General features: G+C 38.5%; 6 protein-coding genes across 7 annotated transcripts; 5 read left to right on the top strand and 1 right to left on the bottom strand.

Moving 5' to 3' along the window:
* The first annotated feature begins 174 nt into the window (after positions 1-174).
* Positions 175-5116, top strand: LOC18017444 (probable serine/threonine-protein kinase SIS8). The gene is made up of 14 exons (XM_006399639.2): positions 175-717; positions 996-1436; positions 1606-1709; positions 1831-2425; positions 2540-2621; positions 2742-2969; positions 3212-3252; positions 3377-3445; positions 3546-3646; positions 3822-3900; positions 4004-4171; positions 4290-4339; positions 4417-4593; positions 4804-5116. The coding sequence occupies exons 1-14, from the start codon at positions 274-276 to the stop codon at positions 4907-4909; spliced, it is 2685 nt and encodes an 894-aa protein (XP_006399702.1). The 5' UTR covers positions 175-273; the 3' UTR covers positions 4910-5116.
* A 1337-nt stretch (positions 5117-6453) lies between these two features.
* LOC18017442 (uncharacterized protein ycf36) lies at positions 6454-9463 on the top strand. 2 transcript variants are annotated; one of them, XM_006399636.2, is made up of 5 exons: positions 6454-6862; positions 7053-8372; positions 8687-8715; positions 8816-8872; positions 9013-9463. In XM_006399636.2, the coding sequence occupies exons 2-5, from the start codon at positions 7877-7879 to the stop codon at positions 9232-9234; spliced, it is 804 nt and encodes a 267-aa protein (XP_006399699.1). In that variant the 5' UTR covers positions 6454-6862; positions 7053-7876; the 3' UTR covers positions 9235-9463. The 2 variants fall into 2 exon arrangements, with proteins under 2 accessions (XP_006399699.1, XP_024011576.1); XM_024155808.1 differs by having other exon boundaries at positions 8687-8710; positions 9013-9456.
* Positions 9464-9843: 380 nt separating this feature from the next.
* Positions 9844-10338, top strand: LOC18017441. The gene has a single exon (XM_006399635.1). The coding sequence runs from the start codon at positions 9844-9846 to the stop codon at positions 10336-10338; it is 495 nt and encodes a 164-aa protein (XP_006399698.1).
* Positions 10339-11421: 1083 nt separating this feature from the next.
* On the top strand, positions 11422-11901 carry LOC18017440 (S-protein homolog 13). The gene has a single exon (XM_006399634.1). The coding sequence runs from the start codon at positions 11422-11424 to the stop codon at positions 11899-11901; it is 480 nt and encodes a 159-aa protein (XP_006399697.1).
* Positions 11902-12639: 738 nt separating this feature from the next.
* On the top strand, positions 12640-13152 carry LOC18017439 (S-protein homolog 13). Its single transcript, XM_006399633.1, has one exon. The coding sequence runs from the start codon at positions 12640-12642 to the stop codon at positions 13150-13152; it is 513 nt and encodes a 170-aa protein (XP_006399696.1).
* Positions 13153-13272: 120 nt separating this feature from the next.
* Positions 13273-15318, bottom strand: LOC18017438. The gene is made up of 6 exons (XM_006399632.2): positions 15145-15318; positions 14590-14660; positions 14413-14465; positions 13804-14292; positions 13603-13693; positions 13273-13512 (listed from the first exon to the last, which is right to left on the bottom strand). The coding sequence occupies exons 1-6, from the start codon at positions 15281-15283 to the stop codon at positions 13426-13428; spliced, it is 930 nt and encodes a 309-aa protein (XP_006399695.1). The 5' UTR covers positions 15284-15318; the 3' UTR covers positions 13273-13425.
* Positions 15319-15795: the final 477 nt, after the last annotated feature.

Here is a 15795-nt window from a genome sequence, read left to right as displayed (position 1 = left end):
GTTAAGCTGTATTTATCCATTTTTATTTTATTTTATTGTTAAACCTGGAAGAATTTTTATTTCTTTGTTTTTTTAACGGACGTTTACGAGGGGACGTATTTGTTGTTCCTGTAATATATCTCCAATTAAATATCTTTTGACAATATTATTTCCATTTTTTTTTTCAGAAAAAATTAGCGGAAAAAAACTAGCAAAAGGAAGCTTCATTTTGTAGAGAGATAAACTGGAGATTTTTAGAGAGAGAAAGAGAGATCAGTTCGTCGTTGACGATCGATGTCGAAGATGAAGCATCTTTTGCGGAAGCTCCACATAGGCGGAAGTAGTGGCGTCGGCGGCGGATTTGGAGACCATCACAGGTTAGACGAGTCGACTAGACCGATGATCGATCCTAGCCCTATTCCCAGCTCTAGCCCTAGCCCCGCTTCGACTTCTTCCGTCTCTTCTTCTGGTTTTGGTAACCCCTCCTCGACAATGCCGAGAATGGAAACATTTGAGCCTGTAGGCCGTGATCTGGCAGCTGTGGATGGTGTGGATTTCAATTTGATGGAGGAGGAGTATCAAGTCCAGTTAGCTATGGCGATCAGCGTGTCTGATCCTGATCCGCGAGAGAATGCAGATACGGCTCAGCTTGATGCTGCTAAGCGGATTAGCCTTGGGGTTTCAGCTCCCGTCACCGACGCAGATTCCGCCGTTGACTTTCTCTCGCTCCGCTATTGGGTATACTCTATATCCTGACTATCGCTTAGATTAATTATTCTGATTCCTCTGGAGTTTGGGGTTTTAGGGAGTCTGATTGTTCGATTAGCCTGGGTTTAGCGGAATAAGGATTTTGCTGTAACTGATCATTGCCATTGCTTGCACTGTTAATCTCTTGGTTGCGAGTAATCATTTTGTGCTGGAGATACGACGTTTATTCAAATGTGGATGGTTTCTGCCTTGATTATCTCAATGGGGGAATTTAGCTGATCATGCTGTTTATTTTTGGTTTCTTGCAGGGACATAAGGTCATTAATTACGACCAGAAAGTCAGGGATGGTTTTTACGATGTGTATGGGATTACATCCAATTCTCTCTCACAGGGGAAGATGCCACTTCTCGTGGATCTTCAAGCGATCTCCATTTCAGACAATGTCGATTATGAGGTCATTTTGGTGAACCGATTGATTGATCCTGAACTGCAAGAGCTAGAGAGGAGAGCATATGCTTTGTCTCTGGAATGTTCAGAATTTGCTCGTGGTCAGGTGTCAAGCGAGTTAACTCAGAAAATTGCAAATATAGTTGTAGAGCAAATGGGTGGCCCCGTTGAAAATGCTGATGAAGCATTGAGAAGGTGGATGCTTCGAAGCTATGAACTAAGGAATTCTTTAAACACTACTATTCTTCCACTTGGACGTGTTAATGTTGGTCTTGCACGTCACAGGGCTTTGCTTTTCAAGGTTATAACAAAACGTTTTTATAAGTTTCTAGCTTTGCTCATGATCGATTATCGTATTTTTGGCTCTTAGTGACAACACGCGTTATTCCTTTTCCATCACTGAGTTCCCTATTTGGTCAATGCTAGTAGATATAGGGTGAGCTAAACTAGTTCCCTCTTCTTGTTTCTAGGTGCTTGCTGATAGGATTAATCTTCCATGTATGCTGGTTAAAGGCAGCTACTACACTGGAACTGATGATGGGGCTGTGAACTTGATTAAACTAGATGACAAAAGGTATTCTTTGACTGCTGTAATCAGCTACCTAATGTTCTCATTCTAGATTTCTGATATTAGGCTTAGTTTCTATGCGATGGTAGCGATTTTTGCAGAGTCCTGATTCATTCTTCACATGCAGTGAATACATTATTGACTTAATGGGTGCTCCGGGTGCTCTGATCCCTGCCGAGGTTCCAAGCAGTTTTCTTCCAGTTTCTGGCACCGATACAAGAGTATTTCCTGATGATCTGGACACATTGCAACATTCATGCCCTGTACTAGAGAAAGAGATTGAAACGCCAGCCTTTTCAGTTTTGGAGGAAACGGAGTCCAGATCTGGTATGGTGGCAAATTTGCTCACTGAAAACCTTGAAGAAAACAGTGACATATGTGCTGTTGAAAAACATCAAACAGAGAGGTTTGAGCATGATTTTGGAAAGCTAATGCAATCACAGCAGATATCTGGTGAAAACTTGCCGCCATTTTCTGGGAAACCGACATGTGCACAGAAAGTTAAAGTTAAGAATGTCTCAAAGTACGTCATAAGTGCAGCAAAGAACCCTGAATTTGCGCAGAAATTACATGCCGTCTTGTTAGAAAGTGGTGCATCACCTCCCCCAGATTTGTTTATGGATGTCAACCCACAGAACTTGATGGAGAAGAATATGCTTCAAGAACTCCGCCAAGAAAGTAGCACTTCTATGAATTCGGGGGTTCCATGCTACCCAGAAAAGGTAATCTTAGGATACACATCTTTTCACTATTGGAGCACAAGTTTTGTTAATTCTTTCCCACAATATATCTTACGATTCCTGGAGTCTTTTTTTTTTTCCATCTGCACTATATAGGTTGTCGATCCGTTAGCTGAACAACTGAGAGAATCTGAAAGGAACCCCACAGCAATGCAATTGTCAGCTCTTTGTACCTCAGGTGAGGGATAACCCGCTAATTGATGTATGCCGTATAATATTATATTTTCTTGTTACTATTAGTGCATTTAAGCAACTTTACACTGACAACGAATTGGTGAAAATGTCTCACTTCCAACAGCTGAGACATACCAACAACCAGTGGAGGTCGATTTTTCAATAAAGAGAAACTTTGATGTGGATAATATGGGTAAAGTTTCTTCATCGGAAAAGATTGAGATCAGCACTGCTGATGAGGAGCCTTCTGTTTGTGGTAGTCATGACCAAGGAATTAATCCATTTCTCGGTGAGGCTGCAAAGTGGGAAATTATGTGGGAAGATCTCCAGATTGGCGAGCGGATTGGTATTGGTAAGGTTTGGACTATCAAATACTAGATTCCTAAGAAGCTGGCAAACTTTATTATATATTTAGAGTGGTATCCGTGAGAGACTGTTGATGAAGCTTGACACTTACGAATTGTTATCTAGCCTTTATAGTTATGAATAAAATCTAATTTTCCACCATTTTCAGTTTGATAAACTAGAATAGCCCCTTATTATCCCGAATTCCAAGATTTAATGTGCTCTTTTTGTGTACTGATTTTGTTGCAGGTTCATATGGAGAAGTTTACCGTGCAGAGTGGAATGGAACTGTGAGTTATGTTTTGGAGTCTTAATTCACTGAACCTTGCAATGATCTTTAATCTGCAGTTTCTAATGAAGAGTATTGCTATTTTATACGTAAACATCTTGGACTGATTGTGTTTTTCATTTCAGGAAGTGGCTGTTAAGAAGTTTCTGGATCAAGATTTCTCTGGTGATGCATTGACACAGTTCAAATCTGAAGTAACTCCAGATCATTTAATCCTAGGCATCTACTTATCTGTAGAATTCCTTATATAATCTCTTTAATCATACTATGAATGTTTTTATTTTGTTCCAATAGATTGAAATAATGTTGAGGTTACGGCATCCAAATGTTGTTCTTTTCATGGGAGCAGTTACCCGGCCACCAAATTTCTCCATTCTGACAGAGTTCCTTCCAAGGTTGGTCCTCATATTCTTCTTTTACAGTTCGTGTATCAGTCGGTCTACTCTACGACTTTTATTTCTAGTCCTGTTCTATACATGAATTAATCCTTTTATAATCATGAGGTTCTCTGTTTATTATTATTTCTCTTCTTCTTGACTCAGTGGTTTAGAATTTCCTGATACTATGCAGAGGGAGTCTGTATAGATTACTCCATCGACCAAATCATCAGCTTGATGAGAAGAGACGAATGCGGATGGCACTTGATGTGGTATACATGAGTTGCATTGGGTTAAACAGAAAGCACTAGAAGTTCCTTGGTGTATTTTGCCATAATTCATCTGACATTTTCTCTCTACCTGATGGTATTGCAGGCAAAAGGAATGAACTACTTACACACCAGCCACCCGACTGTTGTACATAGGGATTTAAAATCTCCAAACCTTCTTGTTGATAAAAATTGGGTTGTGAAGGTTTGTGATTTTGGATTATCACGCATGAAACATCACACTTATTTGTCCTCAAAATCAACTGCAGGAACGGTAAGTGTTAACTCAAAATAGAAATATTCCTTTTTTTTTCTGAACTATGAATTCTCTTTGGGAAAAAAACAAAACAGAGCAACTTACTTGATAAAATGGCCTGCTAATGTCTACGCAGCCTGAGTGGATGGCTCCAGAAGTGTTGAGGAATGAACCAGCTAACGAGAAGTGAGTAATAAATGTAACGCTATGAGAATCTTAAAAATGCTATTAGAACACAAGTATTGATTGGTGTGCTTGTACAGATGTGACGTGTACAGCTTTGGTGTTATATTGTGGGAGTTAGCTACGTCACGCATCCCCTGGAAAGGTTTAAATCCGATGCAAGTTGTTGGAGCTGTGGGATTCCAGAATCGCCGCCTGGAAATCCCTGATGATATTGATCCAACCGTTGCACAGATAATCCGGGAATGTTGGCAAATGTAAGTCCATTTCTTTACTAAATAAATAAAAAATTCCCTTAAAAGTTCATATGAATCCAAGATTACTCCGAACCCCATGTTCAGATTGTAGTGCTGACTACAGTCACTGCAGAAGTGGGTACAATCCGGTCAAGTGGGTCAGTGTTTGGGTTTAACTGGAATCATAATTTGGGTAGACTAAGCTAAGGTGTTGTTATATTCTGCGTGTAGGGAACCACATTTACGGCCGTCGTTTACGCAACTGATGCGAAGCCTGAAGCGGCTTCAGGGTCTAAACATAAGCAACAGAGCGAACACAAGTGAAAATTTGATGTAAGATATGTAGGCAGAAGCTGTTGCTTCACCTGGTCTGGTTCAAAGAGCCAATTGGTGGGGGGATCGCCTTTTTTCTTTTTTGCTTTTTTTCTTTTCTTTCTTCTTTACGGTTAGATGATGAGAGGAAAGAAAGATTGTCGGGCTAGGGAAAAGCTTGTGGAGTTCAATCGAAGTGGGAGCTCTACAACCAAAAAAAAAAAAAAAAAAAGCCCTATGAAAACCCTTTGTAACTATTACTACTAATATTATCATTGCTACCTGTAACGACAAAAATTAGTAAAAAAAAGAAAAGGAAAGAAAATAGAGATGAAGAGAATACGAAAAATCATATGGTGTTCTGTTTTCAATTTTTTTTTTTCATTTTTTTTTCTTTTGGTGTGGGATGGATTTTCCCCATAATCTGGTAATTGTAAACATGTGGGGATTGTTGCTGCTAATTCTTGTAAAAGCATAATAAAAGTTATTAAAAAAAAAAAAGAGATACTGGCATTCAACGGACACAGGGACGTGTGATCTGTTTACGTATTTTTCTTCTTAATCTCACATTATATATTAAATTTTTATTATGTGAGGTTAAAATTAATTACTTTTGATACGTTTAAATTATGTTATTTTAGGTTCTTTATACGACTGTTAAAATTTAGTTTAACGTGCTAAACTATTCATAATGTACGACACTATAATGAAACAAAATAAAACTATTGGTTATATTAAATGGACACAAATATATAGTTTTAACATTTTGTTTTACGTGATTATTCAATTAGTAATTATATAACTTCTACGTTATGTATTCGAATTTTTGGTAAATTTGATTCTGGCTATGGGTTTGATTTCAAATTTTCAGTGAAGAAATACAATAAATCGACTCGACTGAATAAGAGAGAAAAAATGTGACATGAAAATGAAGTAAAGTTCTGCAATTTATCCATATGCTCTTAGGAGTTTACGAAGACCAAGAGATAGATATTATGTACAATTGTTTTGGTCAACTGGAAAGAGAGAAAGTAGAAAACATGAGGAGAGGAAAAAAGAAATAATATAAGATACAATATTGGGCGTTAAAATGGTCCTGGTTTATATTCGCTTTCAGTCTTTCTGGTACCTGATATATACAAATTACCAAAGTAAGTTATAAGGGAAAATAATGCAATGCAAAGCACTTGACCTAGTAAACCAAAACATGGCGGCCAAAACTTGAAGACCCATAAGTGATACTCACAACTAAGTCGTCTCTCTCTCTCTCTCTCTCTCTCTCTCTCTCTCTCTCTCTCTCTCTTTCTCTCTCTCTCTCTCTCTCACCGTTTAGTAAACCCAAAAACATGGCAGCCAGCGACATTCACAAGTAAGTCGTCTCGATCGAAGAGTACCAAAACTTGAAGACCCATAAGTGACACTCACAACTAAGTCGTCTCTCTCTCTCTCTCTGTCTCTCCGCTAGTAAGCCAAAACATGGCAGCCAGCGAGGACTTTTCACCGAAGAGTACCAAAACTTGAAGACCCATAAGTGACACTCACAACTAAGTCGTCTCTCTCTCTCTCTCTCTGTTTCTCCGCTAGTAAGCCAAAACATGGCAGCCAGCGAGGACTTTTCACCAAAGAGTACCAAAACTTGAAGACCCATAATTAAGTGACAGACGACTAACTCTCTCTCTCTCTCTCTCTCGCTCGCACTCTTATCTCTTCACTAGTTTCATCTTGGGCTATTATGCTCTAACTATCTTTAACTTTCATTTACTATAATGACTTTTAACGTTTTTGGGTGAAAACCTATCCTTTTATTTCCATCCCCCTATTTTCTATATAAATGCATAAGCGTGAGGCACACTGATAAGTAAACTAAGAGGGAATATACAAATTAAGATGAAATCTTCCGTAGTCTCTTCCATGCTTGTCGTTCTTCTTCTTCTTCTCGTGTTTCCACATGGCGAACAAAGGGAGCTCCAGAAACTTAGTGAGTCATTTCGTCTTTAGATATTCCGAAGTCTTTATTGTGTCTACGTTATAAGTAATCAGGTTTTTTTAAAAGGGTGTTTGGTTTTGAGTTTTTTTTTCGGAACTGAATAGAAAGAACAAATAACCACTAAAATTAATGATCAAATTACCTTGAAAGCTGACACTGTAATGCGTTTTGGGTGGTGCAGGTGGAGTAGAGACTTACCATCCTGGTCAAGTGACGGTCCAAGCAAGGGGCATTCCGGGAATCCATATTCCTGAACCAAAACCTAATATTCATATTCCTCCTAATTTTCAGTTTCCTCCTCGTCGTCCAACATTGCCGCCTGGTACTAAGTGCCCGAACGGGAAAAAATACGTGGCATTCTGTAAGAAGTATAAAATCCCATTTGCATCCCCTCCACCCCCAAGGTTTCTTTGAGGCAAATATCGACCACCCTGGCCATTGACCTCCCTTTAAGCTTCGAATGCGTCTATATATATATGTGTGTGTCCACTTTTCTTACGTTGTACTGGTTTGGCTTCTGTGCTTCTTTTCATTACCGAATATGCAGATTGGGTGTTTGTCATACATTGTGTTATTGTCAATTTGGGTTTGTTTCTATTTTCTGCCGCCAGTTTAATAATTATGTTTAATAAGCGGCCGCTAATATATATAAAATATTGTTATATCTTTTCTGGTGTTCAAGAGTACCGGCTCTCTTTAGTTACATTCATATGACCATCCAAACATTTCTTAATTACCAGTATACAATATATACTTGGCAGTACGTAAAAAATCACACCGACCAGTTATGATCGAGTGACATCATAGCACAGCTATAAGATTTAAACAGAGCCTTGAAGGATATATGTCAAATGTGTACAAACTTTATAATTGTCCCATTAATTTGCTGCGCTTCTTTTTTTTTCTTTTTTTAAAAAAGGGTTGATCATTACTGTAGTATATACAAATAAAACTGAAAATTGGAAAATAATTTACGTCACAAGAAAAAAAAATTGGGAAGCTGCGATGGCTGCTACTGTGCTCCTCCGCCTTTTCACTCCAATCCCATCCTCCATTAAACCGCCGTCTCGTCACCGCCGATTCCTTCACCACAATTTATTTCCCAATATACCCTTACCGTCCTCTTCTTCACTTGTCAAATTCGGCGCCGGAAACTCCGAACCCCAACCTCCACCGCCTTTGCCGGAGGCCGATTGTCCCGTTCCGCCTGAACAGCAACCAATCAACGAGTACCAGTCTCTCTCCTCCTCTTTCCCTTTCTCCTGGGCCTCTGGAGATCTCGTCGAGTACTCCTCCAGGCTCTTCGTCACCGGCGCTTCTTTCGCGTTTTTCGTCGGGTTACCCGTTTCCTGGTTCGGATCCGTCGGACCCGAATACGAACCCGTCAAGCGGATACTCGCCGCCGGCTCTAGCGGGATCTTCGTCGTCACGCTTGCTGTCGTAAGGATGTATCTGGGTTGGGCCTACGTCGGAAATCGTCTTCTTAGCGCCACCGTCGAGTGTATGCCTTTTTTTACTTTTCCCTATTTCTGCAAAATTACATGATCCTGACTATTTTCAAATTCAATTTGGATTTCTGGTTTGATTTCTCTTTTGTTCTCAAATTGCAATATGTGTATAAGTGTATCTGTGAGGCATTATCATATTTTACTCATTTCTCTGTTTTCCGTAGCTACCTTTATGAATCAGTGAGTATAACTTTACGTTTAGGATGCGCTGGGTTCTTCATTGTTTGTTATGATGAATCAATCTGTCTCTAAAGTTTTGCTTCTTTTTTGTTTTTCAATTTCTTTCTTCTTCTTCTCTCTTTTGCAGATGAAGAAACTGGGTGGTATGATGGTCAGGTTTAAGATTCGTCTCTCTCTATATATCGGTTAAGCTCTGTGGAAGAAAACATTTCTGTTTGTTAATTTCTACACTTTAATTATGGAATCTTGGAAACAGGTATGGGTGAAAACACCTCAAGTCTTGGCGCGAGACCGTCTTCTTGGATCTTTCTCGGTAAGCTATGATCAATCATACAAAAAATCCATGAATTTTGTTGGTTTTTTTTTACTGTCCACTGTATCATATTTCAGGGATTGCTTTAAAGTTTCGAATGAGATCTGTGAAATGATTTATTTGTGTTTGTGTGGTTTCAGGTAAAACCAGTCCTTGCCAGGCTGAAAAACACGCTAGTCATTCTCGGATTATCGCTCATTCTAGTCGTAAACCTTGGCAATTCTCCAATTGCATCGTCTTACAGAACATATAAAGATCCTAGGGACAGATCCTCGATGCCAATACCAGGAGCGTACAATGATGAAACCGCAAGAACGTTCGAACCAGAGGCTTTCTGTGGGGAACCTTCTTCAGATCTCTGAAATCTCCTCATTTCAATACAAAAACAGACAGCTTCTGAGTTCTGATAGTACATATATCTGTACATTCTTGTATATTTTGCGGTAACCAATCTTTACCTATTGCATTCAAAACATGAACCCAAAAGATATTTGATGGGTTGTCTCTTGATGAATCGAAATCATAACTACAGGTATCGAAAGATGTCATATCAATGCTCTTTCATCTCTGAAACTATCCTTGCTTGCTTGCAGCCTAATTTGATTGTACCAAATGTTTTACAAATTATTAACCTAAGAATATATATATATATATATATATATATATATATATATATATAAATGTTTTTACAAATTATTAGTAGCGAAGCACTTTTGTGCTTCTGGAAGGAATTTTGGTGAGTGAATCCGATAATTGATAAGTCAAGTGATAAGAACATCCGAGTCAAAACACAAGATTAGTATATTATATAACAAACACAATAAATTTAGCTTTTCTAAAATACCATATTACGCCCTTTCTATAATTGTCCAACCGTATGAATAAAATCTACTTTTTCAATGTTAACGCTGTATATATTTAAATACCCGCCGAATGGAGAGAAGATCCAAACAAGAAACGGCCTGAGAAAAATGAAAACCCTAGTAATATGGTGCCTTGTTTCGCAAGCAATCAGTCTAACCGTAAACTCAGCTGACAAAGGAGACGTTGATTTTTCCATACTCATAAAAAACGAAATGCAAAATTCCAAAAACCCCGCGGTTTTCTACCATTGCCGATCGTCAGAGAAAGACATCGGATGGCACAAATCGGTTCCCTCGTCCGAGTTTCATTGGAACTTCGAAGTTCCTCAGTTTGGTAACGGCGTGATGATCCACAACTGTGAGTTCCGGTCTAGCCTAGGAACAGCTAACATTGAGATCAAGACTTTGTCTACAACGGCGATTCTATGCGACGGGCAAATATGTAAATACGCGGTTAGGCCTAATGGGATTTATTTCATTGGTTATGAGTTGTATTCTCCGTTTGGAAGGTTTTTTGAATTGTCGAGACCCGTCGAGAAGCTAGTTGAGCCCTGGAAGCCTTGGTCACCGCATCAATTGAAAGCTTTGCGCCATAGAAATTAAGCACCATACTCCGATTTGAGAGATCCTTAGACTACATTTTCTATGTATTTATTCAAGATTGTTTGTATAAGTGATTATATGTATTCTAGTAGCAGAGGTACATCGAGAAATATGTGTATTTATTTATACATTTGAGGAGCTTGGTTTGGCTCATGGATGCTAATGATTGACTTGCTAATGTTTTATTACCTTCTTTAATAAATTTATCTCTACAACTTGCAGAAATGATTGATATCTTCGCTAAATATTTTGCATATCACATGTTTTTATTTATTTAGTGATTGCCACATACATTACACCTTCTAGCAGCTTTTTTCTTCGAAGCTTCATCTCCTGGTTCTCTGTTGCCCCTTTGTTGATGTCTTGTCTTTATTATTTTTAAGGAAATATTAGGCTTTTCAAGGCGTATTAGATTGAAGATTTTTGATAATTGTGTAAAAGTTTCTTGCTTAAAACAGCACAGTCTGTAGTTGATCGTAGACATCTCATGCATGACCAAGCAAGAATGACCTCAAATAGTAAAAGCCACCTTTTATTTGTTTTTTGTTCACTACGCGTGAACATTCCGGTTTCCTTTTTTTTTGTTTAGTTTGGTTTCGCTATACTCAGTTACTTTTTTTTATCCGGTTTGGTTTGGTTTTGGATAAATAAATAAAAATTTGATTTATATTGCATAAATGATTAAATGTATTTTGGTTTGATTAATAATGAATTTTTGTTTATGCAATCGGTTTTGGTTCGGTTGCATTAAATTTGGTTTATGTTTAATTTAGTAGATATATAACCATTGTTACCATTTCAGTTTCGATTTGGATGTCCATCTCTCTCATTCAGTTTCGAGTCTTATGTTCTTTTGTTTTTCTTCTTTCCAAAAATAAAGAAAACGAGTCCTGTGACTCATGTCTTATAGAAATTACAAATTTGGAAGAGATGACTCTCTTAACGGTGTAATCTCCATCATTCGAGTCTTTTGATCCTCACATGTCCGATTTGTTACCTAAAAGCTTATTCGAATCCATTATTTTTCTAATTTTTTTTTTTAAATTATTGAAAAAAAACACAGAGGCGGATCAAGAAATCGGAATGAGGAGCATCCACAGGTGGTGCATTGTCCTAGCGACAGTGGCTGTGGCGGCGTTATTACCAGTTCCAGCGAACGCAGGACGCGTGGAGCTCAAGAACGAGATCACCGGTCTCCCTGACAGGAGAGCAAAGCTTGCCGTGAGGTGCTGGTCGAACGAAGACGATCTTGGTTGGGCCGTGTTAAAGCCAGGAGAAGCTCGGAGCTGGAGATTCACGACAATGAACATGTGGCCGTTCAAGAAAACAGAGTTCCGGTGCCGGTTCCGGAGCGGGTTAGGGACGACCAAGGAAGATTTGGTGACGGTTTTTTCGGTTCGAGATGGGTTTCGGAAAGAGTGCAAGTCGTCGGAAACAGGCGTAGATGAGTGCGTTTGGGTTGCAAAGAGAGACGGTTTCTATCAGAGGAGAGTCGTAAGAGATATGATTGGTTTAAGATACAACGTCGATGTTCTTCGAAGCAAATGGGTTTGGAAATGGTGATATGATTAAGAACGAACTCTCTTGTAACTTTTCTTCATTTATGAACCAAACACAGAGCAATGAAATATATCTTTATTCTTTAGCTAATTTTTACTACTCTACTTGTTCGATTTTTAAGATTTTAGAATCCGACATTATGGTAAAAGAATATCATTAATTTGTCTATGTATTACTAGTGCCGCTCGTGAGACAAACAATTATGCGTTCATAAGATCTTTAAACTCCACGTTGGTGCGTGTAGCTTCTCTAAGACTAGACTGAACAGATGACAAAATAAACGATCCGGTTTTATTTTCCCAAAATCCAATTATCATAAATTCGAACCGACCCAAGAAAACAAAATTTAATCTCGTATAAATTCCTTTATAAATTACAGATAAATTTTGCTACAAATCAAATACGAATCAAAAATCAAAACTGTTTAAAACCGAATAACATAGTATTTGGTTTTCTATTTCAGTTTTTATATAAAGGGAGATCCCAAAATAACAAAACGGAAATGTTTATTTTTGATAAGAAAAAAAAAAAAGAAAACTTACCAGAAGTTTGTTACTTTGTTTTGTTTTGTCAGGAAACCAAAAGGCCAAAGGGAAAAGAAGCTCAACATAAAACGTCCAAAACCACTCCCGCTTTGTTGTTGTTCTTGTTGTTGTTAAATAAACCACTCATGTTTATATAAATTCCCAAAACAAAACAATTTTTTTTTCTAAAAAACAGAAGTGTTCAAGAGAGCAAGCAATGGGGATGGGGTGCACGATCGGTTCAAGATTCCGATTAGCCACCGCATTCACGTGGTGCCTTCTCATCGCATCCACAACAGCAGCCCGGTTTGAGGTGAGAAACGAGATAACCAAATACCCGGGACGAGACCGGCGTCTCTCGTTTAGATGTTGGTCGTCTAATAACCAATTGGGGAACCAGGATCTCAAACCGGGCGAATCCAAAAGCTGGTCCTTCACGCCAGTATATATCAAGATACCGTTCCTCTACACATACTTTCAGTGCACCTTCTTCACCGCTTTTGGCTCGCCTTATGGTCAGACCCTACCGGTTTTCGCCGGTGAGAGAAAGTTCAGGTGGCAATGCGACAATCCCGAGGAGGAAGAGTGCATTTGGGTGGTCAAGAGAGAAGGTGTTTTTCTAAGGAAGATCACAAGAGACAATCATGGCCAAAGGCTCTACGAAGACGAGTTGAAACTGTCTTGGATCGGCGGTACTAACTACCACCCGGTTCAAGAGGAGGATACTTAAATCTCAACACTTTCCATGTCCGATTCAGTTTATATATATATAGCAAATATCAGAAAGGTTATGTATCTTCTTCTTTTTTTTGTGTATGAAACTGGATAACAAGATGCGGAACTTAGAAGATAAAACAAAAAAAGCTTTTATCTCTTCTCTTTATGTAAGGTTAGCAACTTTGACATCAATCCACAATCAAATCCAACAGAGGAAAGAGTATACAATTGCGTCTAGAGTGGAGATGATCACAATTAAATACCTGAAATTTCGTTTTTTTTTTGTTTAAGCTCCATATTTTGGGGCCTTCCAAAGTTTGAAAGCAACTTCGTGGATGAACCGATCAGCCGGTATAACAAGATTTCCACAGAGCTACGATGAAAAACAGAGAACAAAAAAGAAGCATGAGACAAGCCATGCCATATATTACAGCGGAACTTGCAATTAAGTAGAATTCATTACCTTTTTGAGAGCTTCAAATGATAACGTATCAACTAAGTCTTTCCGGGTCACAGCATGCTGCCACTGAGCTACCAACATAGGACAGTAGTCCCTGTAGGTTGCAATAATGACCAAACCGGTCAAGAACGCAATTATAACTTCAGAAATTTTTTAATCAAATACATTTGGTTTTGACAAAAATAAAAAAAAATGAACTCTTACCGAACATCATCCCGTGTCTTTTCACCTCGCATGGTGTAGCTCTGACGCGGGACAAGTCCTGCAAATGCGGGGTTAACGCCTTCTTGTAGAGTCTTGACAGAAAAAACTGAAACATCCTTGTCTGTGACAGAACCGTAGCTAAGAACAACAGACAGATGCAAGCGCGATACAATCTCTGAACCCGGTTGAGCCATTCTCATAATACTACCAATCAAAGAGTCGATAACTCCCACGTTGTTCCCAGTACGCAAGTCTTTATGTTCATCAACCCCCATATGCACAAACACCGAGTCGTATAGGCTCACATCCAAGCACTTTCCTCCTTCAAATCCAAGCAGCCTTAGTAACTTCGATGCCGTGGCATCAGAAGGAGAGGAATCACTCTTATGGCATATTTCACTAAGCTGTAATACATCTAAGCCAATCAGTTTTCCGAAAGAACTCAGAGTAGAACAGTCCGTTACTAAAGCAGCCTTGAGTCCCATAAACCTGCACCATAATATTTGTGCCAGTGACATCAATGTCAAAACTAGCATCATCATCTGGAAATACTGGCTATTTATTATCCAAAAGAGTGTGAAAACTATACAGATAAGAGAAATGGCAAACCTTTCAGCCAAAGTTGAGATTTCATTTTCACTTTCCTTAGCTTTTAATCCAGTCTGTTACAAAAGAAACAAAAATCATGGATTTTTAGCCTCTACTGTCGTGAATAAAACTATGTACCAATACACCACCTAACTCGGCTCGCATAAAAATTCATTCTCAGAGAGTGAAGTATCTCACGGCTATAGTATAAGCTTCTGATGCATCGAGCAAATGGGCGAATTCTCGAACTACCCTTTCTTTCTCAGATTCTGCAAGTGAATAAAAACATGGTAAATAAATATCTAGTAGCAGAACAGCAAAGCGCTGGCAAATGTAACACAAAGTGATTTTTTACTCTTCGATTTTTAATATATTTGGGTCAAATTGCATAGATGAAGCAAAAAACTATTTTTCATTTCCTCTTCAACACACATGACACTAATCATGGATTCCATGTTGCCCAGTTAGATCAAGACAGAGAAGACTCAAAGTGAGCTGCTTTGCCAGTTTCATATTGATATTTGGCTTAAAAAACAATATTTTGGTATTTTTGATCAAACGGATCCAAATGCCTCACAAAATCAAACGACTCTCAAGTTTGACACGGTTCATTTCTGATAAACACCAGTCTCAAACAAGGATCGCCAATAAATGGGGAGAAATTCAATAAGTAAACCGGCGATCATGACCGAAATTGTTTGACTAATCAACGAAAGTAGGCCAATTAAGAGAGTGAGGGGGAAAGAGAGAGACCTGGAGGCGCATGAGGAAGGCTCAAGAAGCCACAATTAGCGACGGAAGCGAGAGAATGGATGTGGGTATTAGACGGGTCAACGAATCGAGCCAAGCCGTCTCCGTACAATACAAGTGCTCTGCTTGGTTTGTCCGCCATTGTTGTCAAAGGAAGAGATGAATTGTGGGAGAGAGAGGAATAAAAATATTGTATATATTTGTTTGTTTTGGTATATTTTTCTGTTATTTTTTATTTGTAATCTTTTTCGGATAAATACTGAACCCATATGAATTCAACTTTATCCTAGCGGTCGGATCGGTGGTTAAATCCAAACATTAATTTGGTCCCATTCATAAACCGGACTTTTATTGTTCTCAATCCAGAAAATGCCGGCAAAAACCAATAATCCGTCATAAACTTATTTGATTTTACGATTGATTTATTTTATTTGATGATCAGCCTCGAGTTATCGTATGTAATTGAGTTGATCCGTAGATAGGCGGACAAGGAGTAGATGATAAAAACTGATGAATTTTCAAAAGTAGAAACTCTAAAAGAGAGTCCATATTGAGTATGGCGTGGACATCTTAGCCAATTTCCAAAAAAATAACACTGAATGATTTATATGTATAAGATGTTTGTCCTAATCGAAATCATTATTCATGGGCCAC

The sequence above is a fragment of the Eutrema salsugineum genome, unplaced genomic scaffold (genome assembly GCF_000478725.1).
Source record: "Eutrema salsugineum unplaced genomic scaffold, Eutsalg1_0 scaffold_2, whole genome shotgun sequence".
Classification (NCBI taxonomy): domain Eukaryota; kingdom Viridiplantae; phylum Streptophyta; class Magnoliopsida; order Brassicales; family Brassicaceae; genus Eutrema; species Eutrema salsugineum.
This window is presented reverse-complemented; position numbering and strand designations above follow the sequence as displayed.